At 36.0% G+C, this 25898-nt stretch overlaps 1 protein-coding gene across 1 annotated transcript in view; it reads right to left on the bottom strand.

Moving 5' to 3' along the window:
• LOC103600666 (sodium channel and clathrin linker 1-like) overlaps window positions 1-25898 on the bottom strand; it is a gene marked incomplete at its 5' end in the record, with an annotated part of 111003 nt that overhangs the window by 37978 nt on the left and 47127 nt on the right. The window contains one exon of the mRNA XM_008584971.1: window positions 23749-23945. Within this exon, the coding sequence (XP_008583193.1) occupies window positions 23749-23945 (197 nt within the window). The remainder of the gene's footprint in view (window positions 1-23748; window positions 23946-25898) is intronic.

Here is a 25898-nt window from a genome sequence, read left to right as displayed (position 1 = left end):
CTGCCCTAATCACCCCAGGGCCCGGTACCAGACAAGCAGGACCAGCCCCTATGCCCCAGAGCCCACTGAAATTATTCCAATTAGCCAACCCTAAACCTGCTTACCTTGATTCATCCGTTCCTTCCTGTGGAAACCACAATAAAGGTGCTTTCTCACTGCTCCCCCTTCTCTCTCTGCCACATGACTGACCCTGATGCTTCCCCTGAGTGGTCCTGTGTGGTGTGCTGTGTTCATCCAGGGCACTGTGAGTATAACAAACTGTAAAACTCTTTCCACTTTCTCTCTCTTCATCAGCATCTGGCCTCACCGTATCTCACACAAAGCAATTTAATTAAAAAAAAGGAGGGTATACAGCATATTTCTTTTAGTCAAGAAATAACACCAAGATTAACTGCTGATGTTTCTTAACTAAAAGTAGCATGTGGTATACTTAGTTCAACATTGGCTTTAATGACCCTGCTGCTAATTTCCTGCAACAGTTCTGATGACTTATTTTGTAGCCACAGTTCATTCCAACTTCCAGAATGCTGTAACTGACCACAGACACGTGTAAACTCTGTATGAGACAAAAGTTATTGCTCAGGATCGCGCTGTGTCCCGACACGGGTGCTCCATTCCCGCCGCCATTTTCCCTCCGAGGTCGGATATATTTAAAGAGTATGTTGGATCCAGTAAAGGCACACTAAGTTATTCAGACTGATTTGTAAGCCTAGCTTTCACCGAGATATACTGATCACTGTGCTAAATGAGGTCGGATATATTTAAAGAGTATGTTGGATCCAGTAAAGGCACACTAAGTTATTCAGACTGATCTACTGATTAAGAACTCCACAACTCTTTAAAAGCATTAAAGATACGAAAATACAGTGAAAAGTTCCCAAGACAATTTTTGAATGAAAGCTTACAATGAGAAAAGAAAGCAAAATATAGGAGTACCAATACTTCCTCTGCTGTGGATGACATTTACAATATTCCACACTTGGGATCGGGTTCTGTTACCACTCCAAAAAGGAGTGTGGTGGAGAGATCCTCTCCATCATTGGTCTGGGATTCCAAAGGGGCATCCCCTCAGGGTAAAGGTGAACCATATCTGAATCTATGCCCTTTCCCACAAAATCACAGAACTGTAGAGAAGCTGCTTTGGTCATGAGCAAAGCAAGAGAAGAAAAAAAAAAAAAATTCCTGAGAGGTTGTGGCCACAGACCACAGATTGACTTCAAAGAACAAATACCTAGGATAGGCCACAAACCCTACCCTTGACTGAAGTGCTCACAACCAGTAGTGCTCTCAGGCATCTGGAAGAGGCAAAGACAAAGTTTCTCTATGGAAACCCCATAGCAAAAATTTTCATAGGCAGATAGAGATACCAGACAATATGCATTGGAACCAGCAGAAATAGATCTGTCCAGTGACAGATATTAAAGTTATAAGACACAGACTTTGAAATAATGTCTACGATTTTTAAAGAAAGCCATGACAAACTTGAAAATATCAGCAAAAAACAGGAGACAATAAGAATATAAAGTAGCAGACTTGAAAAAGGGCTAAATAAAACTTCTAGACATAAATAGCTTAAGATAAAAACTCAATGAGCATATACAGCAGCAGACTGAACATAAGAAAGAGAATTTATGGAATATCAGATAGATCAGAATGAACTGTCTGAATGTAGCACAAAGAAAAAAAGATGAAAAATAAAGAGGGCAAGAGACAAAGGAATGCAATGTAAAAGTCTAATACAACTTTGATCAGAATCCCAGGAGGATGGGAGACAGAAAGTATCATGCAAAGGCAATATTTGTTTTGTTTTTTATTTAAATTTTTTTATTTTTATTTTTGGGCTGGCCAATACAGGGATTGAACCCCAGACCTTGGTGTTATCAGTACCATACTCTAACCAACTGAGCTAACCTGTCAGCTGTTTTGTTTTTTAAATCAACCTTACTGGGATATAATTGTGGAAAAAAAAGTGCAGCCACTTCAACTGTGGAGTTTGGTAAGGTTTGACAAATGCATACACCCATGTAACCACAAACATAATTGAGGAATATGTCCATTACCCTAAAAAGTTCCCTCATCCTCTTTGCTGTCACTGCCCACCCTCCACTCTCAGCCCCAGACATCCGCCAAACTTTTTTGCCATTATAGATTAGAATGTCCTTTTCTGGAATTTCATATAAACAGGCTCATACAATAAGCACTCTTCCATGTCTGGCTTTTTATCATCTCATTTTTGAGATTCATCCATGTTACTGCAGATATCAGTTGTTTGTTCCTTTTTTATTGCTGAATGTTTATCTATGCACCTGCTGATGGACATTTGGATTCTCATTTTCGGCTATTACAAGTAAAGTATCTACAAACATTTGTGCACAAGTTTTTTGTGTGGATATGTTTTCATTTTTCTTGGATAAATGCTTATGAGTAAAATTGCATAGTCATATGGTAAGTATATGTTTAACTTTGTAGTAAATTGTCAAACTGTTAATATTAAGTTGTAAGCTTCTTTAATAATCTGAGTACAAGTCCTTTGTTAGCTATATTAATTGCAAATGTTTTCATAGTCTTGTTTTCATTTACTTAATGGTGGCTTTTGAAAAACAGAAGTCTTAATATAGTCCGATTTATCAATTTTTTTCTTTTATAATTTGTTCTTCTTGTGTCTTCTGTAAGAAATTTTTGCTTATCACAATATTTCCTTCAATTTTCTTTTATAGGTTTTATTGTTTTCCTTTTTATGTTTAGGTCTATGATTCAAGTTATTTTTGTGTACGGTATGATATAATGGTGTAGTAGGCAGCCTCTAAAATGCACTCCAATGATCCCTACCTCCTGGTATTCAGGCCCTTATGAAGTCTCCCCTTGTGTGGGCGGTACGCGGTGACTTATTTCTAATTGATTGATAGAATATAGTTAAAGGGACCCAATGATCCCTACCTCCTGGTATTCAGGCCCTTATGAAGTCTCCCCTTGTGTGGGCGGTACCCGGTGACTTATTTCTAATTGATTGATAGAATATAGTTAAAGGGATAGGATGTCACTTTCAGGACTAGATTAAAAAAAAAGACCTTGACTTTTATTTTGCTTTTACTCTATCTTAACCTTCCTCTCTTCCTCTCTCCCTCTCCTCACTATCAGGGAAGCAAGTTGCCATGCTGTAGACCTATGAAGAGACACACAAGGAAAGGAACTGAGGTCTCCTACCAATATCAGCGAAGAACTGAAGCCTGTCTACAGAGTGAGCTTAGGAGTGGATCCTCCCCTGATGATGACGTGAGATCATTGAAGCTTCAGCTGACACCTTAATTGCAGCTTCATGAGAAACCCTGAGTCTGAGGCATTCTAATTCAGACATGCCTGGATTCCTGACCCTCAGAAACTGTGAGATAATAAATGTTTATTGTTCAAAGCCATGGAGTTCTAGAGTAATTTGTTATGCAGTAGTAGTTAACTAACATAAAGGGCTTTAATCAAATTTGGAAAAAAATTGGCCATTATTTTTTAAGATACCCTCACTCCCACCCTTGCCCTTGTGGGACTCCAATTACATGTGCTGCATAATGATGTTTCAGTCAACTATGGATTGCATAGGTGATGGTGGTCCCATAAGATTAAAATGGAACTAAAAAATTTCCTATCACATAGTGACGCGGTAGCTGTTGTAATGTTGCACAATGCATTACTCATGTATTTGTGATGGTGCTGGTGTAAACAAACCTATTTTGCTGGCCATTGTATAAAAATATAGCACACACAATTATGAGCAGTACATCATACTTGATAATGATACAAAACCACTATCTTACTGGTTTATGTATTTACTATACATTTTATTGTTATTTGAGAGTATACTCCTACTTATTGAAAAAAAAAGTTAACTGTAAAAACAGCCTCAAGCAGGTCCTTCAAAAGGTATTCCAAAAGATAGCATTGTTATCATAGGAGATTACAGCTCCATGGGTGTTACGTCCCCGAAAACCTTCCAGTGGGACAAAATATGGAGGTGCGAGACAGTGATATTGATGATCCTGACCCTGTGCAGGCCTAGCTAATGTGCATGTTTGTGCCTTAGTTTTTAACAAAAGTAATATAAAAGGTAAAAAATAAATGAATAAAAAATTCTAAAAATATAAAAAAGCTTGTAGAATAAAGATATAAAGAAAATATTATTGTACAGCTGTATACTGTGTTTGTGTTTTAAGCTAAGTGTCATTGCAAAAGAGTCAAAAAGTTAAAAAAATTACGTTTATAAAGTAAAAATGTTACAGTAAGCTAAGGTTAATTTATTATTGAAGAAAGAAAAATATTTTTTATAAATTTAGTGTAGCCGAAGTGTACAACATTTAGAAAGTCTATAGTAGTGTACAGTAATGTCTTAGGCTTTCACCACTCACTCACTGAGTTGCCCAGAGCAACTTCCAGTCCTCCAAGCTCCATTTATGGTAAGTGCCCTTTAGTTGCTCCCGCGCCTCGCTCAGCCAGTGAGCGGGAACCGGTCTGTATGTGGGATCCGAACCCTCGGGCGGGAGCGCCGCCGTGCTTCCCAAGCGGTGCACTTATCCAGTGCGCCACCGGGCCGGCCCCTCTCTGATCCTTTCTTTTGCAGTATATAATCTGCTGTTAATCTTATCCAGTACATTTTAAAATATTCTGGTATTTTTCATCCCCAGACTTCCATTTGGTTGCTTTTTGTATCTTCCATTTTTCTCCTTATCATCTCCACGTATTCCTTTAAATCACTAAGCATATTTATAATTGCTGGTTTAAAGTTCTCGTCTATTAATTTCATCACCTCTGTCTTTCTGGGTGTGTTTCTTTATATGCACTGAATCCGCCCCTGCCCTTCCTTCCCCACAGGGTTATGGGTATTATTTTTCTGCTTTTGCTTATCTCATAATGAAAGTGTTAGATTTATTCTGGCAGGCAGTTACTTAAGGGTCAGCTTGAACATTTTGAAGCTGGTTTTTAGCTTTGTCAAGGTAGATTTTTGATACTCTTTACTCTGGGCTAGCTTAATTTTATTAATAAGGTGAGGTGATTCTGGAATCTTTACTTCATGCTCTGTGTGTTCAACAAGGACTCTCCATTCTGGCTTATTGGAACTCTAATGTTTCCCATCCTTGTGTGAGCTCTTGTCTAAATCTCCCATGGGCCGGCCTGGTGGCGCACTGGAGAGTGTGCCGCTTGGGAGCGTGGTGGCGCTCCTGCCGAGGGTTTGGATCCCATGTGGAGACCGGTTCCCGCTCACTGGCTGAGCACGGTGCGAGCGCAACACCAAGAGTTGCGATCCTGTTGCCGGTCCCCGGTACGGGCGCGACACCGAGGGTTGCGATCCTGTTACCAGTCAGTAAAAAAGACAAAAAGGAAAAAAAAAATAAATAAAAAAAATAAATCTCCCAGAATGTTATCTTTAATGTCTCCGAAGAAAATAACTGTCAACTTGGAATTCAATACCCAGCAAAAATGTCTTTCAAGAATGAACATAAAATAAATATATTTTATGTAGGGGATTGAATTACGTCCCCCCAAAACTTAAAGAGGTGATTGGATTGTAGGACCGTGCAGTAGTGAATGGATTAAAAATGGTGGTCAGGGGCGTGGTTCCGAGGGCTTTAAAAGAAGAGGGGAGTCTGTCTTTCGAACATTATTGACAAACCTCTGGTAAGAATGATAAAGAAAAAAAAAGACAAGGTACAACTAATAATCAATATTAGGAGTGCAAAAAGGGGTATTACAGATGCTGTAGACATCAAACAGACAATAAGAAGATATTACAATCAACATCCCCAAGTTTTGAAAATATTGAAGAAATGGACACATTTCTATAAAAATATAATTTATGAAAACTGTTTTGATGAAGAAATAGAAAATCTGGAGAATTCTATAACTATTAAAGGAATTAAATCAACACTTAAGAATATTTCTACAAAAACACAACAACAACAAAAACAAAACTCCAGGCCAAGAAATTTCACTGGAGAGTTCTTCCAAAATTCAAGAAATAAACACTTCTGATATTAAACAAAACACATGAGATAACAGAAAAACAAGAGCCATTCCCCAATTTGTTTTTGAAGCTAGCATAATTTTGATACTACAACTTAACAATGAGAGTTCAAGAAGGGAAAATTTCAGGTCAAATTCTCACATAAACATAGATGAAAATATATTAAACAAACTCTAGCAAACCAAATCCAGCAATATATGAGAAAAATGTATTACAGTCCTGTTGGTTTTGTTACAGAAATGAAAATTTGGTACATTAGGAAAATCAATCCATAAAATTTATCCCATTAACAGATTAAAGAGAAGAAAATTTAAATGATCAACTTAATACAGAAAAAGCTTTTATAAAATTTAATATTCATGGCAAAAGCTCTTAGTAAAGTAATAACAGAAGGAAACCTCCTGAATCTGATAGAGGTTATGGCCAAACACAGAAAACATTATACACAGTGCTGGAGAATGAAAGCTTTCCTTCTCAGATGGGGAAGAAGAATACGAACACTTATCACTACGCTGTGCATTGTACTGGAGGTTCTAGCTAGTGCCATAAGCAAGAGAGAAATAAAAATATACAATGATTGGAAAGAAATAAAACCGTTATATTGATGATATAATTACATACAAACAAAATCCAAAAGAATCTACAACTTTTTGTACTAAATAAGGTCACTGGTTAAAAAAATCAGTATCAAAAGCATTTGTATTTCTGTATATAAGCAATAATGAGAAAGTAGAATTAAAATAAATCTTACAAAGATATGTAAGACATCTACAAGGAAACTGACATTATTGAGAGACATTAAAAAAAAACCTAAACGAATGGAGGGTTATTTCATGTCCGTAGATTGGAAGACTTAATATTATAAAAATTTTAATTATGTTACTTGCTCTAAATTTATTTATATACTCAAAGCAATCCAAATTAAAATCCTATCAAATTTATGAAACTCGACAAAACAATTCTAATATGAATATGAAAATGCCCAAGGCCAAGAATAGATAAGACATTTTAGAAAAAAAGAACAAAGTAAGAGGAGTGGCTGTATCAGGTATCAAGTCACTTTTCTAATCTCGTATTTATTTTAAAAAGTGTCTTTCTTACAAAGTTATAATAAACAAGACAGTGTAGTGCTGACACAAGGATAGGCAAACAAACCAATGGAACATGAAAGAGAGCTCGGAAACAGACCCACATATATGGACACAAATTATGAAAAAGGAGGCACTACAAAGTAGTGAGGAAAGGACAGTCTTGTCATTAAATGTTGCAGGGATGAATGGCTACCACGTGGACAAATGAGAAATTGATTTATATTGTACCCTGTTGTCTTAGTCTGCTCAGGCTGCTGTAACAAAATACCATAAACTGGGTGGCTTATAAACAACAGAAATCTATTTCTCACAGTTCTAGAACTGGGAAGTTCAAATGCCCTCACATGATGGAAAGGGCAGACAAGCTCCTTTGGGCCACTTTTATAAGGCACTAATCCCAATCAGGAGGGCCCCGCCCTCACAACCTAATCACCTCCTAAAGGCCCTACCCTCCTAATACCATCACCTTGGGAGATAGAATTCCAACATAAAAGGGCAGACAAGCTCCTTTGGGCCACTTTTATAAGGCACTAATCCCAATCAGGAGGGCCCTGCCCTCACAACCTAATCACCTCCTAAAGGCCCTACCCTCCTAATACCATCACCTTGGGAGATAGAATTCCAACATATAAATTTTGGGGGATAACAAGCATTCAGACCATAGCACCAGTATACAAATCAATTCTAGGTTTAATATATACTCAAATACATGAGAGAAACACAGCAGGATCTCTTTAGATTTCAGGACAGGAAAGGAGTTCTTAAAACATGACACGAAGCACTAATCATAAAGGAAAATGGATAAATACGATTCCATTAAAATTAAAAATCTCTGTTTACTAGAAGATGGAGGGGAGGAAGAGGAGGAGGAGGAGGGGGAGGAAAAGAGAGAGAGAGAGAGAGAGAGAGAGAGAGAGAAATGAACCATAGAGTGGGAGAAAATATTGGCAACACATGAGAAAAAGACAAACTGAGTTAAAAGACCTGAAGAAGAAACACTTCTCAAAATAAAAAAGTTCACAGGGCTAATAAACATAAATAGATGCTCACATTGAGTAGAAATCTAAGGGTTGCAAGTTAAGAGTAAAATTAGAAACTAGTAGAAACTCATTAGAGTAGGACAATTTAACACATCTGAACACACTGAATGAGGATGCGTACTATCAGGAATTTTCATATACTACTTGCAGGAACATAAATAGTTACAATCACTTGGGGAAACAGAAAAACAAGTTCTAGTAAGGTTGGATATGTGCATACCCTAATATGCACATTTGGTCTTGGGGTGGTTATGTCCACAAATTCTTTGAGACTCTTGTCTTCAAAAGGTAGAGCCTAACGCCCTTCACTTTGAATATGGTTTGGACATAGTGACTCACTTTTTTTTCTAATACACCATTAAAATTTATTATCTTACAGTTCTGGAGGCCAGAAGCAACTCACTTCTAATAAATAAAAAAAAGGTAGAAGTGATAACATACAACTGAGGAAACTCGTTCATAAAAGGTGTTGTACTTCTTTGCTCTTTCTTGGATTGTTTGCTCTGGGGGAAGACAGCTGCCATGTCATCAAGATACTTAAGCTTCTCAGTGGAGAGGCGATGTGGCAAGGAACTGAAGCATTTGGCCACATATGGTTAGGAAATAGGCCTTGTCAACAGCCATGTAAGTGAACTTGCAAGTGGATCCTCTAGTTCCCATCAAGTCTTCAGATGACATCTTGATTACAACCTCATGAGAGACCTTAAGCCAGAATCACCCAGATAAGCCACTCCAAAAATTCTTGACTCATACAATAATAAAATAATAAAAGTTGTTTTTAAGCCACTAAATTTTGGGGTAATTTGTTGCAGTTCTGGAGTCATGGCACTGGGAATGAAAAGATAGGAGGTATTTTAAAAACAATCAATAGAACTTGGTTACTGAAAGAAGATGAAAATAAAGTGTGAGTCAAATATGTTTACAAGGTTTTATATCTAGGAGATAAGGGAAATAGTGGTATCAATAACACAAAAAATCTGTTAGAAGTAGAAATTTATCTGGAAGACATAATATTGTAAATTGGGTTTTAGAATATTGGTTTTAGATATTAAGAAAGTAACAAGACATATAGTAAATGTCCTATAGACAGTTACAAAATTAGGACAAATATCAGGCAAAATGTAGAGCTGGAAGGGGGTTCAGTGGAGAATTCAACAGAGAAAAGATAATTAACAACATAAGATGAATGTCTTTTTTAAAAAAAGAATTTGAGAAGATAAGAAGGCCTAGGTTCTCTGAAGCTTATATGTGAGTACATAAAGATAGAGAAAAAGTAAAAGGAAAATTATTGAAACAGCTGGGTAAAATAAGCTTAATAATAAAATATAGGGAAGAAGAGAAAAAGAGAAAGAAAAACTATTTTCACTTCAAAAACTGGCACGGGCATTTAAAACCTTATAAGGGAAGGAAGACAGAGGACAGCGGGGGGAGAGAGGGAGACACACACACACACACAGAGAGAGGGAGAAATTAGGCAGTTTTGGGGAGAAAAGAAATCATAAATTTCTTTTTTTCCCCAAATGGGCCAAATTGAGAGCTTTAGGAGAAAGAGATTATTGATTCAGCAATGAAGCTGATAATCAAAGTCCTGGACAGTAAAGATCATATCAAAATAATTTCTATAGGAAATTGAATCATTTGAAATGATTAAAAGGGAACTCCCTTTTGTGGTATTTCTTTCTTAGATTTCAACATTCAACTATCTTTTATTGTCAAGATTTATTGCATCATATAAACCAACAAATGCAGATAGATTTCATTTGCTATCACAGAAATTTAAGCAAGAAATTATTAAAGGTGTCATTTACTGTTAATTTTTGGTTACAGATGTCTTTATGTTCTGGTAAATATGTTCTTCCAAAATTGTTATTCACTGTTGAGCTTTTAATCTTTTCTACTGTAGCTTATTTCCTACCTTAAACTCTCAAGCCAGATCATTATATTTCTACAATCTATTATAGTTGTCAATGTTTGGAAAGTGGGTTTGAGTATACAAGAAAGCCTTTTGTTATCTTGACTTAGTTATTTAAAAATAATTTCACCAACAGATGGATGACTTTTCAATCTAGTATCACCTTGTTAATATCAGCACATTATTAAAGTCATTGAGTGATTGTACAAAATAACGACAGCTACCAGTTTCATGTTTTGATATTCAGTCAGCATATTTTCATAAATAAAATATTTTATCCAATTTATTTTATGATTACAGTCCAACTGATTTAATATTACTGGTATGTTGTCTATCTTCCTCTAAATTGATTCAAGTTCCCCTCTTTCTCATTTCCACTTTCTGTTTTGATCTTTTGCATGTGCCATATGTGAGAACACCTATCTTTTGTGCCCAGGCCAGAGCTCCATCTCAGCTTATGTTTTGGAGGAGAAATAATTCATGAGAATCATAGGTGTGTCCATAATTGAAAACAGAACTGAAACAAATTTTCTTTCTTAGAGTACCTACTTTAGAAGCAATTTTAAAAGTATGAACCATTTTAGAGCATTTAAAACAAGATTTTAGTTATAAGAATTTGATTCTAATTATAAGAATTCAATTTATAAGACATTTACTGTATAAATTAAGGTATTTGTTGGTCAAATATACTTAACCTTACATATTAAAATATACCTGTATAAAATCTAAGATCTATGTAACTTAAAATTTAAGATCTCTGTAATTTTTGAAGACAGTCTTTAATTTTTATGAAGTAATAAAATAATTTCCTACAAAAAATATGGATGTACCTCAACATAATAAAGACTATATATGACAAACCCACAGGTAACATCACACTCAATGGTGAAAAGTTGAAAGCTTTTCCTCTAAGATCAGAAACAATACAAGAATGCCACTCTCCTCACTTCTGTTCAACATAGTGCTGGAAGTCCTACCCAGAACAATTAGGCAAGAGAAAGAAATAAAAAGCAACCAAATTCAAAAGGAAGAAGTTAAATTGTCCCTGTTTGTAGATGAAATGATCTTATATATAGAAAACCCTAAAGATTCCACTAAAAAACCATTAGAACTAATAAACTCACTAAAGCTGCAGGATATAAAAGCAACACACAAAAATCAGTAGAATTTCTAGACACTAACAAAGAACTATCTGAAAGAAAAACCAAGAAAACAATCCCATTCACAATAGCTACTAAAACAATAAAATACTTAAGAATAAATTTAATCAAAGAGGTGAAAGACCTGTATACCGAAAACTATAAATCATTGATGAAAGAAATTGAAGACACAAATAAATGAAAAGATATGCTGTGTTCATGGATTGGAAGAATTAATATTGTTAAAATATCCATACCATGCAAAGCAATCTACAGATTCAATGCAATCCCTATCAAAATTCTAACATTTTTCACAGAAATAGGAAAAAGAATCCTAAAATTCGTATAGGACAAAAAAGGGTCCTAAATAGCCAAAGCAATCATGAACAAGAAGAACAAAGCTGCAGGCATCACACTACCTGAGTTCAAAATATACTACAAAACTACAGTAATCAAAACAGCATGATACTGGCATAGAAACAGACATACAAACCAAAGGAACAGAACAGAGAAGCTAGAAATAAATTCACACATTTATGGCCAACTCATTTTCTACAAAATTGCTAAGAACATACATGGGGAAAAGAGAATCTCTTCAATAAATGGTGTTGTGACAACTGGAAATTCACTTGCAGAAGAATGACATTAGACTCTTATCTCATACCATATACCAAAATCAACTCAAAATGGATTAAGGATTTGATAAACATAAGACCTGAAAATTATCAAACTACTAGAAGAAAACAGGGGAACAGATAGGGGAAAAGCTCTGTGACATTGGTCTAAGTGGTAACTTTTTTGGATATGGCCCCAAAAGCACAGGAAACAAAAGCAAAAATAGACAAATGGGATTATACCAAACTAAAAAGCTCTGTACAGCAAAGGAAACACTCAACAGAGTAAAGAGGCAGCCTTGAGAATGGCTTAAAGTATTTGCAAACCATACATCTGATAAGGGGTTAATATCCACAATATATAAGGAACTCAATAGCAAGAAAACCACATAATCAAAAAAATGGGCAAAGGGCCTGAATAGACATTTCTCAAAAGAAGACATACAAATAATCAACAGATATAAAAAAAAAAAAATGCTCAACATGACTAATCATCAGAGAAATGCCAATTAATGAGGTATCACCTCATACCAGTTAGAATGGCTATTATTAATCAAAAAGATGAAAGACACATTTTGGCCAGGATGTGGAGAAAAGGGAACCCTGTACCTTGTTGGTGGGAATATAAATTAGTACAGCCATCATGAAAAACAGTTGGGAAGTTCCTTGAAAAATTAAAAATATATCCAGTAAACCCACTATGGGTATATTCCCAAAGGAAATGAAATCAGTATGCCAAAAAGATATGTGTACTCTTATGTTCATTACCTTATCAAAGGTTCTCTGAGTTTGTGAGATTATCCACATTTTCCCTCTATTCACAATAGCCAACATATGATATCAACTTGTATCCACTAATGGACAAAGAAAATGTAGTGTGTGTGTGTGTGTATATATATATATATATACACACACACACACACACATATACACACACACACACACACATAATGGAATACTATTTGGCCTTAAAAAAAGAAGGAAATTCTGTCATTTGTGACAACATGGATGAACCTGGAGGACATTTTGCTAAGTGAAATAAGCCAGGCACAAAAATACGACTTACATGTGGAATCTAAAAAGTTGAACTCAAAGAAGTAGAGAGCAGAATGGTGGTTAACATCAGCTGGGGATGTGGGGATTGGGGAGGTATTGGTCACAGGGTACAAAATTTCAGTTAGGGAAGAGGAATAAGTTCAAGATCTATTGTAAAATATGGTGACTATAGTTAATATCAATGTATCCTATTTTGAACACTGCTGCAAATAGATTTTCAGTGTTCTCACCACAAAAACTAAGTATGTAATACATATGAGCCATTCCACAATGTGTACATAGTTCAAAACATGTTGTACACAAATAAAATTTTTTGTCAATCAAAAATTAATTTACAAAAGAAAAGCACAGGCTGAAAGAACATATTTGTAACATATACATGAAAAGATAAGTAACAGAATTTACAAAGAATGCCTATAAATTAATAAGATAAAAACAACCCTATAGGGTTGGCCTGGTGGCGCATTGGAGAGTGCGCCGCTTGGGAGTGCGGCGGCGCTCCCGCTGAGGGTTCGGATCCCATGTGGAGACCGGTTCCTGCTCACTGGCTGAGCATGGTGCGGGCACAACACGGAGGGTTGCGATCCTGTTGCCGGTCCCCGGTACGGGCGTGACACCGAGGGTTGCGATCCCGTTACCGGTCAGTAAAAAAGACAAAAAGGGGGAAAACAACAACAACAACAAAAAACACTATAGGAAAAGGGGACAAAGAAATGAACAGTTATTCATAGGAGAGGAAACACAACTGGCCAATAAGCATATGAGAAGATGGCTTAGCCTCAGAACTGTAGAGGATGCATAAAGCAAATGTACTTCACAGGGCCTGGTTTTCCAAAGCCTTGCAGTTTCAAATATTGACCTTAAAAAACCAGGAAATTTTCTCCAGGCTATTGAGTGTCTGTTGTAACATAAAGAGTTGTAACACAGCAAGGCTGCTGGTTCAAAGACAGACAAGTTACTGATTGATATGTAAAGATACTGGGAAATTACTGTAAGAAGAGAATGTTTGCTAAGATCAAGCTTTTGTCAGTGGATCACTCAATTGCCTAATAGAATGTCATCTGGCTTGTTTCACTGACAGTTACCAGCCTATATTTTTAAACTATAACCCCACCTATTTCTCTTCCTATAACTTGCTGGTCTGGAGAATAAATACAGGAAGGGAACCCCAGTTCATGCTTAATTTCCCAAATAGAAGGAATGCCTCTCTCTTGAGGTTTCTGGGAGATTAACCACTTTGGGGCTTCTCATGCTCGGAAGAGATGGGCTTTGAGTAATCTTTTGAGCTCCGTCACCCAGGGAAAGAGGGGTGACAAATCCGTGGGGGGCAAAGCAACAAGAACAGCTTGAGAAATATTATGGAAAACAATGGTGAGATACCATTTTGTTTCTTCAGACAGGCAAACATTTGTAAACCTGACAACGGGAAGTGTTGAACAAGATATAGAAAAATTGGAGGGAAAAATATGGATAATCTCACAACTCAGAGAACCTTTGATAATAAAATGCAAATACAAATGGATCTTCAAAAAGTTCATGGAAAGATTTGTATATTTTTTTCACAAACTTTTTGAAGTACCCTCGTATAATAGAGATTAATCAACTTTAAAAAAATCAAGTAGTATTCCTGAAGTCACCGGTTGTAAAAGGATCTAACAATCTGTAGCCTAGACTGCAATCAATACACAGGATTGAATTTAAACTATTTTGGCAGACTCAAGGTAATTTAACATTCTGTGTGCTTCCTTTGGGCAAGGCACTTCGATACTTCAGAGAATGCAAACTAAAATAAAATACATTCACTATCAATAATCTACTGGGAGTGATGGTGTGGTTGGCTGGTGTGTACAAATTACATATACAATATAGCAAACTGCAAGACATCCAAGAAAAATGTTTCAGGGGTTTAGAGAAGGATAGAGATCACAATAATCATAAGTATTTCTCCAGGTACAATAAATAGAATATATGTTCATGTGTATCTGTATATATATGTGTGTGTGTGAATGTAGATGTATGCTGTACACACATACACACATATAAATATACCTGTACCATAAACAGCCTCATGTCAGTTCAAGTCAGGTTTTGCCACCAAAGCACGGGCTGCTAACTTAGGGAAAGACTGTTTTCAGAGTTTTCTGGATTTTGGAATTACAGATAATAAATTGTACTTGTACACACTTTTTTAAAGTCCAGAGTTTCCTCATCTATGAATGGGGAATGTAATGGTTAATTTTAAGTGTCTATGGTGCCCAGATATTTGGTCAAACACTATTCTGGATGTTTCTATGAGTGTGTTTGGATGAAATTCACATTTAAATCAGTGGACTTTGGGTAAAGCAGATTGCCCTCCCTAATGTGGATGGCCTCATCCAATCATTTGAAAGCCTGCACAGAACAAAAGGTTGACCTCCACTGAGCAAAAGTGAATTCTCCCAGCAGAATGCCTCAGACTTCAACTGCAATATCAGCTCTTCTTGGTCTCCAGGCTGACTGCCTTTGGACTCAGACTCTGCACACACATCTTATTGGTTGTGTTTCTCCAGAGAATCCTGACCAATACAGGCAGTATAATAGTTTTTATTGTTTTGAGATACTTTCCTTCTATACTAATTTGCTGACAGTCTTTATCATGAAGGGATGTTAAATTTTGTCAAATGCTTTCTCTGTGTCTATTGAGATAATCATAATGAAGGGATGTTAAATTTTGTCAAATGCTTTCTCTGTGTCTATTGAGATAATCATAATGAAGGGATGTTAAATTTTGTCAAATGCTTTCTCTGTGTCTATTGAGATAATCATATGGTTTTTGTCCTTGATTTGGTTGATGTGATGTATTGCATTTATTGACTTGCATATGTTGAACCATTCTTGCATTTCTCAGATGAATCCCACTTGATCATGGTGTATAATTTTTTTGATGTGTTGCTGTATTCTGATTTCTAGTATTTTATTGAGGATTTTTGCATATATGCTCATCAGAGATATTGGCCTGTAGTTTTCCTTTTTTGTATCTTTGTCTGATTTTGGTATTAAGGTGATGCTGGCCTCAAAGAATGAGTTTGGGAGAGTGGCCTCATTTTCAATTTTTTGGAATAGTTTGGAGAGGATTGGTATTAATTCCTCTTTAAAGGTTTGGTAGAATTGAGCAGTAAAGCCATTTGGTCCTGGGCTTTTCTTTGTTGGGAGACTGCTGATACAGCTTCGGTCTCATTGCTTGTTACTGGTCTGTTCAGGTTTCTATTTCTTCTTGGTTCAGTCTTGGTATGTGTCCAGAAATTTGTCCATTTCCTCCAGGTTTTCAAATTTGTTGGCATACAGTTGTTTATAATGGTCTCTAATGATTCTTTGTATTACTATGGTATCGGTTGTAATGTCTCCTTTTTCACTTCTATTTTTTGTTATTTGTGTCTTCTCTCTTTTTTTAGTTAGCCTAGCTAATGGCTTGTCTACTTTGCTTATCTTCCCAAAAAACCAACTTTTTGTTTCATTGTTCTTTTGTATTGTTTTTTGTGTTTCTATTTCATTTAGTTTAGCTCTCATCTTAATTATTTCCTTCCATTTACAACTTTTGGGATTGGATTGTTCTTGTTCTTCTAATTCTTTGAGGTATAAGGTTAGGCTGTTTACATGAAATCTTACTATTATTTTGATGTAAGCATTTATTGCAAGAAACTTCCCTCTTTGTATTGCTTTGCAGTATCCCACAAGTTTTGGTAGGATGTCTTTATTTTCATTAGTTTCAAGAAATTTTTAAATTTCTTGTTTAGTTTCTTTTTGTGTCCATAGGTTGTTCATGAGCATGTTGTTTAATTGCCATGTATTTGTATTTTTCCAGAGTTTTTAAATTTATTTTCTAGTTTTAATCCATTGTGGTCTGAAAAGATACTTGAAATGATTTCATTCTTTCCCCCATTTGTTGAGACTTGATTTGTGACCTAAAATGTGGCCTATGCTGGAGAATACTCCATGTGCTAATGAGATGAATGTGTATTCTGTAGTTATTGGATGAAGTGTTCTGCAGATATCGGCCAGGTCTAAATGGTCTAATGTGTTGTTTAAATCCTCTTTCTCTGTTGGTTTCTTGCCTAGATAATCTGTCCAATGCTGAGAGAGGGGTGATCAGGTCTCCAAGTATTACTGTATTTTGGCCTATCTCTTTCTTTAGGCCTAATAGTATTTGCTTTATATATCTGGGTTCTGCAGGGTTGGGTGCATGTATATTTATGCTTGTTAAATCTTCTTGTTGAATAGATCCCCTTATCATTATATAATGGCCTTGTTTCTTTTTATGGTTTTTGGTTCAAAGTCTATTTTATCTGATATAAGAATAGCTACCCCTGCTCATTTTTGGTTTCCATTTGCATGGTATATCTTTTCCCATCCCTTCACTATTAGTCTGTGTATTGTCTTTACAGGTGAGTTGAGTCTCTTGAAGACAGTGTATAGTTGGATCTAGCTTTTCAATCCAATCAGTCAGTGTCTTTTGAGTGAGGAATTTAACCCATTCACATTTAGGGTTGTTACTGAAAGGTACTGTCTTACTCCTGGCATTTTATCATTTTTCATTTGGATATTTTAAATATCTTTTGTTCCTTTCTTCTCCTTTTACTGTTTGTTGGTGTATTGAGATGGTAAAATATAGGTTCTTTCTCTTTCTCATTTGCATTTTTGTTTTACCAATGGGTTTTGTTCTGTCTTGTGTATTCATGGTAGTTATTATTGTTTTTCAGATTCTACATGGAGGACTCCCTTGAGGGTTTCTTGCAGGCTGGTTGTGTTGTGGTGGACTCACACAAGAAATATACTATTTCTTCCTCATTTCTGAAGGATAGCCTTACTGGATAGAGTTAGTTTTCTTCCTTTAGTATTTTGAATATATCATCCCAATCTCTTCTGGCCAGTAGAGTTTCTTTTGAGAAGTCTTCTGTTAGTCTGATGGAGACTCCCTTACAGGTGGACTTGATGCTTTTCTCTTGCTGTTTTAAGGATGCTCAATTTGTCTTTGAGCTTTGTCAGTTTGACTATAATGTGTCTCAGAGAGGATCTTTTTGGATTGAATCTGTTTGGGGATCTTTGAGCCTCCTGGTTCTGAAAGTCCATGTCTTTCCCTATACCTTGGAAATTTTCCATTATCATTTGATTGAATATATTTTCAATTCCTTTTTCTTTCTCCTCCCCTTCTGGAATACACATGATTCAGCTGTTTGTGCACTTAAGGTTGTCTGCTAGTGCTCTTAGGTTTTCTTCATTGTCTGGATTATTTCTAAAAGACCATCTTCAAAACCATAAATCCTTTCTTCTGCTTGCTCTAACCACCTCCTTAAGCTTTTGGTTGTGTTTTTTATTTTGTTGAATAAATCCTTCAGGTCCAGGAGTTCTGCTACATTCTTTTCTGATGTATCAATCTCTTTGTAAATTTCCTCATTCATATCCTGGATACTTTTTCTCATTTCACTGTGTTGTCTGAGTCTTCTTGTATTTTATTGAGTCACCTCTTTCCCTGGGCTCTGCTATTGACTCTCTTTGTGTCCACACTGTCGAGTGTTTGGCAGGTCACCTACATGGTGGCCATGGCTGCTGCTGTGGTGGTGAGTCAACCTTGCAATGGCAGTAGGTGTGGTGGACCACCTGTGCAGAAGTGGTGTCTGTAGCAGTGGCAGGGGCTGCCCATGGTTTCTCCTGAAGTCACTGGGCATACTCCTGCCATCTGCTGCATGAGAGGGCTGGCCACAGCTTCTCCTTCTTCTCCCCAGGCCTGTTTCTAAGCCTATAGCCAGACTTAAGTCTATTTTGCCCTAGGGAATGAGGTACAAGACATCTTCTGTAAAGAGGCAGGATACGCCAAAATAATTATATGATTTTGCCAATTTCATATTGGCAGAAACCTGGGGAGTGTGTGGGAGAATGCATCCTAAGGGTGCTAGATTAAAGTGGAAGGAAGAAAATGTTGAGTTAGCCCAAATTTATCAGTATGGGCTTGTAAAGCAGATATTCTGGATTCAATGTGTTAACTTGACTGTCTTGGTTTGCTTGGGTGGTTCAATAAAATTGGGACTCAAAGGTGACAAAACTGAAATGTCAGAAGTTCCTTATTATGTAGAGTTTCTCAACCCTTGGCACTACTGACAAATTGTTCCCACTTGGGAACTTCTGGTAGAAAGAAAGTAAGAGACTGAAAGGTTGGAGTGGATTTTTAAATTTAAAACTAGTCCATTCATTCTTTGATTCTGTCCCCCAGGAGTGTTCAGAGGACATTCCTTCACCAAGAGTGTGAGCCCAGTATCCCTGAAGAACACTGTGGTAGTTATTCTCAGTGGGACAGAAATGACAGTGGGAACTGCTGCCATGGAAGTGGGCTTCCTTAATTCAAAGGAAATAGTAGGATTTTCAATGGCAAGGCAGATGTAGTGACATTACATCTCAAAGACAATGTGAGCATGATTACTAGAATCAGCAGCAGAGTTAAAAGTAGTCTGAAGTCTGATCTGCAGACTTTTGGGATTTGCTAGGTTGATCATTGTGTCTCTAGAACTGAAACAGATGGACAATCTTCTAAAGCTTATTTGATTTGTTGAAGTAGAAAAGCTCTGGATCTTATGAACAGCAGTCTGACTTGAAGCACTTCAAGAGAGTCATTGCCCTTCAACCAATTCTCAAACTTGAGCCAGTTCACAGACTCAGAGCTCTTGAATAAAGAAACGGGAAGCAGATCCCTTTAAGAAGAACCCTGTTATATATCTATATATGTATACTTCCTCTTGGCCTTCCCCAAGGGGACCTGTGAAGAGTTAGCAGTATGACTGTGCAATGGGGAAGCGGAAATCAAGACATTTTCAGGATTAGAAGACACTATTGATGATCTAACAAATTCCTGGAGATCCTAAATACCACTGTGGTCCCCCACCCCAAACAGATTTATTTCGGTCAGGTTATCAATGGAGTTTTGGTTTGGGCTATCTCATAGTGGGTCCATAATCCTACCCTGTGGTTATTTCCATGGTTCTGGAATGCATAATTGGTATAGACATAATGAGCAACTGGCAAATTCCCTATATTGGTTCTTTGACCAGTGAAGTGTGGGCTGTTATGGTACAAAAAGCCAAATGGCATTTGATAAAGTATAGTGAGTAAAGGAAGGGTAGAATAGATGCTTGACTTTTCTCTTCATCTTTTTTTTAGAATGAGTTGGTTCCATAGCATCTTCCAAAGGTGACCAAAAACTTTTTTTTAAAAAATTTAATACCATTTTAAAGTCATGGATTTTAAAATATATTTGATATGTTTTAATTTATTGCAGATATTCTTTTTGATGTCTAAATTGTCCCCACATGGGCCAGTAGGAGCCTTTTCAAGTTAGCCTGTGGGTCCTTTTGACATGACCCCAGTAATCTTGATATCTTTTCCTTGCTTTTTGCTTGGCCAATTGTTTTCTAGGTTCATCTTGTACTTCCTTGACCCAAATCTGTAATCAGTCATTTCTCCAAGGAGTCCTGCTTTCTTTTAGAAGATCTCATTGCAGCTGATTACTGGTCATTGTTTTTCTTTTTTTTTTCCTTTTTGTCTTTTTTCGTGACCAGCAACGAATCGCAACCCTCAGTGTCGCGCCCGTACCGGACCGGGACCAGCAATGGGATTGCAACCCTCGGTGTTGCGCCTGCACCTCGCTCAGCCAGTGAGTGGCCGGTCTGTATGTGGGATCCGAACCCTCGGCGGGAGCGCCGCTGCGCTCTCAACTGGCGCACTATAGCAGTGCACCACTGGGCCGGCCCAGTGGTCATTGTTTTTCATTGTCCACTGAAAGGACTAAGCTAGGAAATACATATTTTTAAAGAGTAAAACACATCACGTGTTCATATATTAATACTGCTATTTTCAATTTAGAATTACAAGTTTATTTAATTTGAGTTTCTTCTCTTTTATAATGAAAATCTTGGTTTTTAAAGGCATTTATATAATTACTCAATTGCCTTATCCTATAATTATAAGTTTCAGAACACTACCACCAAAATTATTTCTAACAGTATTATTACTAAAAACAGTTTACGATTTTTTGCATTTCCTTTTATCTTTAGGATTTATCCCACTAGGGATATACAGTCTAATTACTATGTTTAATATCACTTGAAATAATTCATCTCTATAGTTAAGCCATCAACTTCCTATACAATTAAGTTCATTTGTTTAATATTATTTTCAATCTTTAGATATTGCTTTTAAATTTTTGATTTAATTTCAAAATTAATGATATAAACATTTATATAGTTCCAAAGTCAGGCCTATAAATCTACAAAACCAGTTTCATTCAAATAAGTCTAGCTTTCATCCTATCCCCTCTCTCCTCTCATAGATTACCATTTAAGTTATGGTTTAGCTCACCTCTCCCTTTTCAAAAATGGAAATTTGTGTGTGTATGTGTGACTGTGTATATGTATATAACATATTTATATACATATATGTACATGTGTGCACACAAACACACATACTCCTCCCTCTTAGATAAGGGTAGACCACTACACATATTGTTATATTACTTGCTTCTTCATTTAATATATTTCTGATATTGCTGCTTGTGCTAGGATTCTGACTAGTGTTACACTGAATTGATAGACAGTTGGGGGTGAAGAATGAACATAATTATAATATTGAGTATTCCAAACAACATGGTCTATACTTCTATTTACCTGGGCCTTCTTTAATTACTCTTAATATTACTTATAGTTTTCACAAAAAAGTCTTACACATCATTTGTTAGATTTATTCCTGGGTATTTGATGTTTTTTGACATAAATGTAAATTTTATTATTTTTAAAGTTTTATTTTTGAAATGTTTGTTGCTGGTATGTCGATATACAATTGATTTTTGTATTTTCACCTAATAATTTGTCTCTCAATTATTTTGCACTTTTTACATATATAACCATGTTGTCTCTTAAGGATGACTGTTTGCTTCTTCCCTTCCAGTCTGTCAAGCTTTTATTTCTTTTTCTTGCCACAGTGCACTGATTAGGACTTCCGATACAAACACTAACAGTAGTGGTAATAGTGGACTTCTTTTCTTCTTAACCTTCAATAAAATGTTATTAACTTTTTTGGTTTTTTGCCATTTAGAATAATGTTTGCTGTGGAATGGATACATTTATAAAATTATGGAAATTCTATTACTAGTTTGCTAAGAGAGATTTTGGGAAAAAAAAATCCCTGAACAAATATTAAACTTTATGAAATACTTTTTCTGTACCTATTGAGAAGACCTTATGAGTTTTCCCTTTTAATAAGTTAATGTGGGTAAATTACATTAATTGATTTTCTAACTTTAGACTAACTTTGCAGTTCTGAGACAGAGCCAAACTGGTAGTGATTTTTATAGTTGTTGTTAGTTCTTTAATGCTGTTAGTAGATGCTTTTTATAATTTAACTAAGGTTTTTAGTTACAATGGACGGTTGGTCCAAACTGCCTAGCTCACCATTAACTGGGAGCAGAAATTCTCATTTATTCTAAATATATCACTCCAGCATTCCACCAAAACTCCTCTTAACAAAGATTACCACATGGCGCCAAATTGAAAGGTCCATTCTCGGTCCTCACCTTACTCAACCAATTAGTAGCTTTTTATGAAACATAACGGTTAAGAGCGCATTGTCTTTACCCAAGCTCAATTTCAAACCAGGATCTGTCACTTTGCTAGTATATGAATTTGAACAAGTTTCTAAACCTCTCGCCCTCAATTTCCCTATCTGCAAACAGAATAATGTTATATACCTTGTAGGGTTGTTGTGAAGGTGAATTGAGAACATGTAAAGTTGCTTAGAACAATGCACACATTAAGTGTTCAATATATATAAACTCATTATTGCTTACTACCTTGCTGATTTTTTTTTTTAACCATATTGTCTTGATGCCTATTTCTCTGGAATTCCCATTTCTTCCTCAGTCTCTTTCAGTGCAATCTTTAACACCCTAAACTTTAAATTTTGGAACTCAGTCCTCGGACTGCTTCATTTATCTACCTATACTACTTTTCACCACATTCTCATCCCATAGTTTTAAAAATCATGTGTATGTTAATGATTCTCAAATTTACAAAAGCTCCTTTTGAAATCTCTCTCCTGAATGCCAAACTTACACACGTAACTGATAGCTGATATCCTCACTGGTTGATAACTCACTTAAATGTTTTTTGGGCAGCCTTCCCTTAACATGGCCAAAAACAATTTTTTAAAAAAAATCTCCAGCTCTTTAAAACTTAGTCCAAGCCAACAGTACTGATCTCCTTCTCCCTTCCTCCACCCTTGCTCCTCTACAGTCTATCCTTTTCTTTTTTTTAGAAGAATAGACTTTATTTTTTAGAGCAGTTTTAGGTTCACTAAAGTCTATTCTTTGCACAGCCATCAAAGTCATCTGTTGAACATTTAAGTCTGATCACATCACTTTGTTCAAAGCCCTTCAATCTCATTTCATCTTGAAGTACTTAAGCTTCCCATCTCATTCAGCACAAAATTTCACATTTTTTTCTGAGGAAGAGTCAGCAAACTTTTTCTTAAAGGGATAGAGAGCAAATATTTTAGGCTTTGCAGGCTAGAATCTGTTGCACTTATAGAACATTATATATGCTACACCTATACACAAATATTACTAACATTCTAAACTGCCATGTCCAACAAAAATCATTGTATTTTTGGAATTGACAAAAATATTCAATATTTGTATTGGCTTATAATGCTTAATATTTTTATAGTAGTTCAATAAATATTTGCTGAATAAAAAATATAACTACAAGGTCCAGAATTATACATTTTTACAAAAAGATCATGGCAAGAACATTAAACTATAGATTAAATAATTTCTTCTGTAAAACATGTCAAACAATTAATAGTGAACTTACTTTAGATTACTGATTCTAATTTCTGCACTTTCAGTAAGTTTCTTGGTTTCTTCTTTCCATCTATTGGCCGCCTTTTGTTGAGTTGCTAAGAGATGCCTCAGTTCAACAGTGGAATTTCGATTACTTTCTTCCATCTCTCTCAATTGAACTTCAAACCCATGTTCTTTTATTGAAAATTCATTTTGCATTGTACTGATCTAAGGAACAAGAAGTACACAGTATCTATTTCTTTTCTGTTATTCTAGGAGCTATACTAATCAATGATATACACAAAAGGAATCATTCATTGTGTTGTCTGAGGCACAGATACGTTGGGATGAGAAATCTATGTGAGAAATCAAGTTTACAATTCGTCTTCATCACAAATAAAGACATCCTATATTATAATATAAATTTAGTTAAACTAGAATTATGATGAACTACAATGTTTTGCAACATTTTCCCCCAAAGTTATCTACTCTTACTTTTGTTGACAGAATCCATGGGAAGTGTTCATGCTCTTAGTAACTGACAATTAGATTTTTACTCAAATCACTTTTGATTTATATACTAAATTTCAGATTGTCTTTCAAAGAGCTTTGTAAAGTCAAAGAAAATTATATACAAAAATTCCTTTACTATATCAGTTATAGTATTAATGAATGATGTAAAGTACATTTTTTTCAGAGAAAAAAGACAACATAAATAATGATTTTCAGAATCTCATATGGAAATGTCTGCAGTATATTCTAGAAATTTATGCCATTACAGTAAAAACACCTTAATACAGAATGAACAAACAAGTAAATGCTCTTTGGATACTCTAGAAGTTTATTCAACTGGGGTTCAGGGAGAGAATTAAGCCCTAATACCTTAAGGCATCCAATGTATATAATAAATTGCCTTCTCTAATATGCATCTAGAATGCAACTACCTATGTATCATCCCTAGGGCAATTGAAAAAATAGTTAGTGGAATAATTTTCTGTGTTCTGTGATTCAGATGAAAAACCCTGGTGGGGAAAGGCTGCAAGGTAATCAACTTTTCTGTTGTAGTCTCAAGATATCTTTATCTTGATACACTAAAAAATATTATAAAGAATACCTATCTTGTGATATTTTTAAAAAATATGCATTAAAAATGGCCACTATGGTTTGGCTTCTATTAATTTGTTAAATATGGCTACTTTCAAACTCAAAAAAGAATGAATAAGAGACTCAAATTTACCAATTCAAAAACACTAAACCAAATTAAACAACAAAAAAATCTGTGGCTCAAGGGAAAAAATGCAAACATCCTATCCTTTCCACCTCTGTTAAACGCAACATGCTTCCTAAAATGCTTAAATTTGCTTTCCAAATTGCACACGAGTGGAAGTTTAAGACTTTATAAATACAGACACTGGAAAAACAACCTTGGACTTATTAATTTTGTGTTATATTACTGCTGGGAAAGCCTCCTGAGGCCCCTTAACACCTGCTTCTATCTTTTTTTTTTTTTGGTGCCTGGCTGGGATGGGGATCCAAACCCATGAGCTTGGTTGGTGTTATAAGGTTGTGCTCTAACTAACTGAGCTAACTGGCCAGCCCCCTGCTGCTATCTTAATAATTTTTGAATTATTAGATTCTGCAGATTTAGATTTGAACCTGCTCATCCTCCTTCCCTGTCTCAATCTCTTCCTCTGAAGAAGCCATAGTTTGTAAGATGTTAGGTAGAAATCAAAAGGCTCACGCTCTGTCAGTGTCTCTTTTTCTCTCTCATATACACTGAGAACTGATATATGCATCTATACAGTTTTAGAACTTTGCCTGTCTAGTTAACTCCTTATTGCTACTTGGAAAATCTATCTATAGTTTGAAAAGCCTTGCTCTGAGGTCCTTCATGATAACCTGGTCCCTGCCTACTTCTACAAGCTTGTGTTGTGCCACTATTCCCCTTCTCTTTCTTTGTTCCCTCTTTCTTTGTCCCCTTCTCTTTCTTTGTCTCCCCATTTTGGGATCTTTTTTTTTTTTCCTTTTTGTCTTTTTTCGTGACCGGCAACGGATCGCAACCCTCAGTGTCGCGCCCGCACCGGACCAGGACCGGCAACGGGATCGCAACCCTTGGTGTTGCTCCCGCATCTCGCTCAGCCAGTGAGCGGCTGGTCTGTATGTGGGATCCGAACCCTCGGC

Source organism: Galeopterus variegatus, unplaced genomic scaffold, assembly GCF_000696425.1.
Source record: "Galeopterus variegatus unplaced genomic scaffold, G_variegatus-3.0.2 Scaffold3413, whole genome shotgun sequence".
NCBI lineage: Eukaryota > Metazoa > Chordata > Mammalia > Dermoptera > Cynocephalidae > Galeopterus > Galeopterus variegatus.
This window is presented reverse-complemented; position numbering and strand designations above follow the sequence as displayed.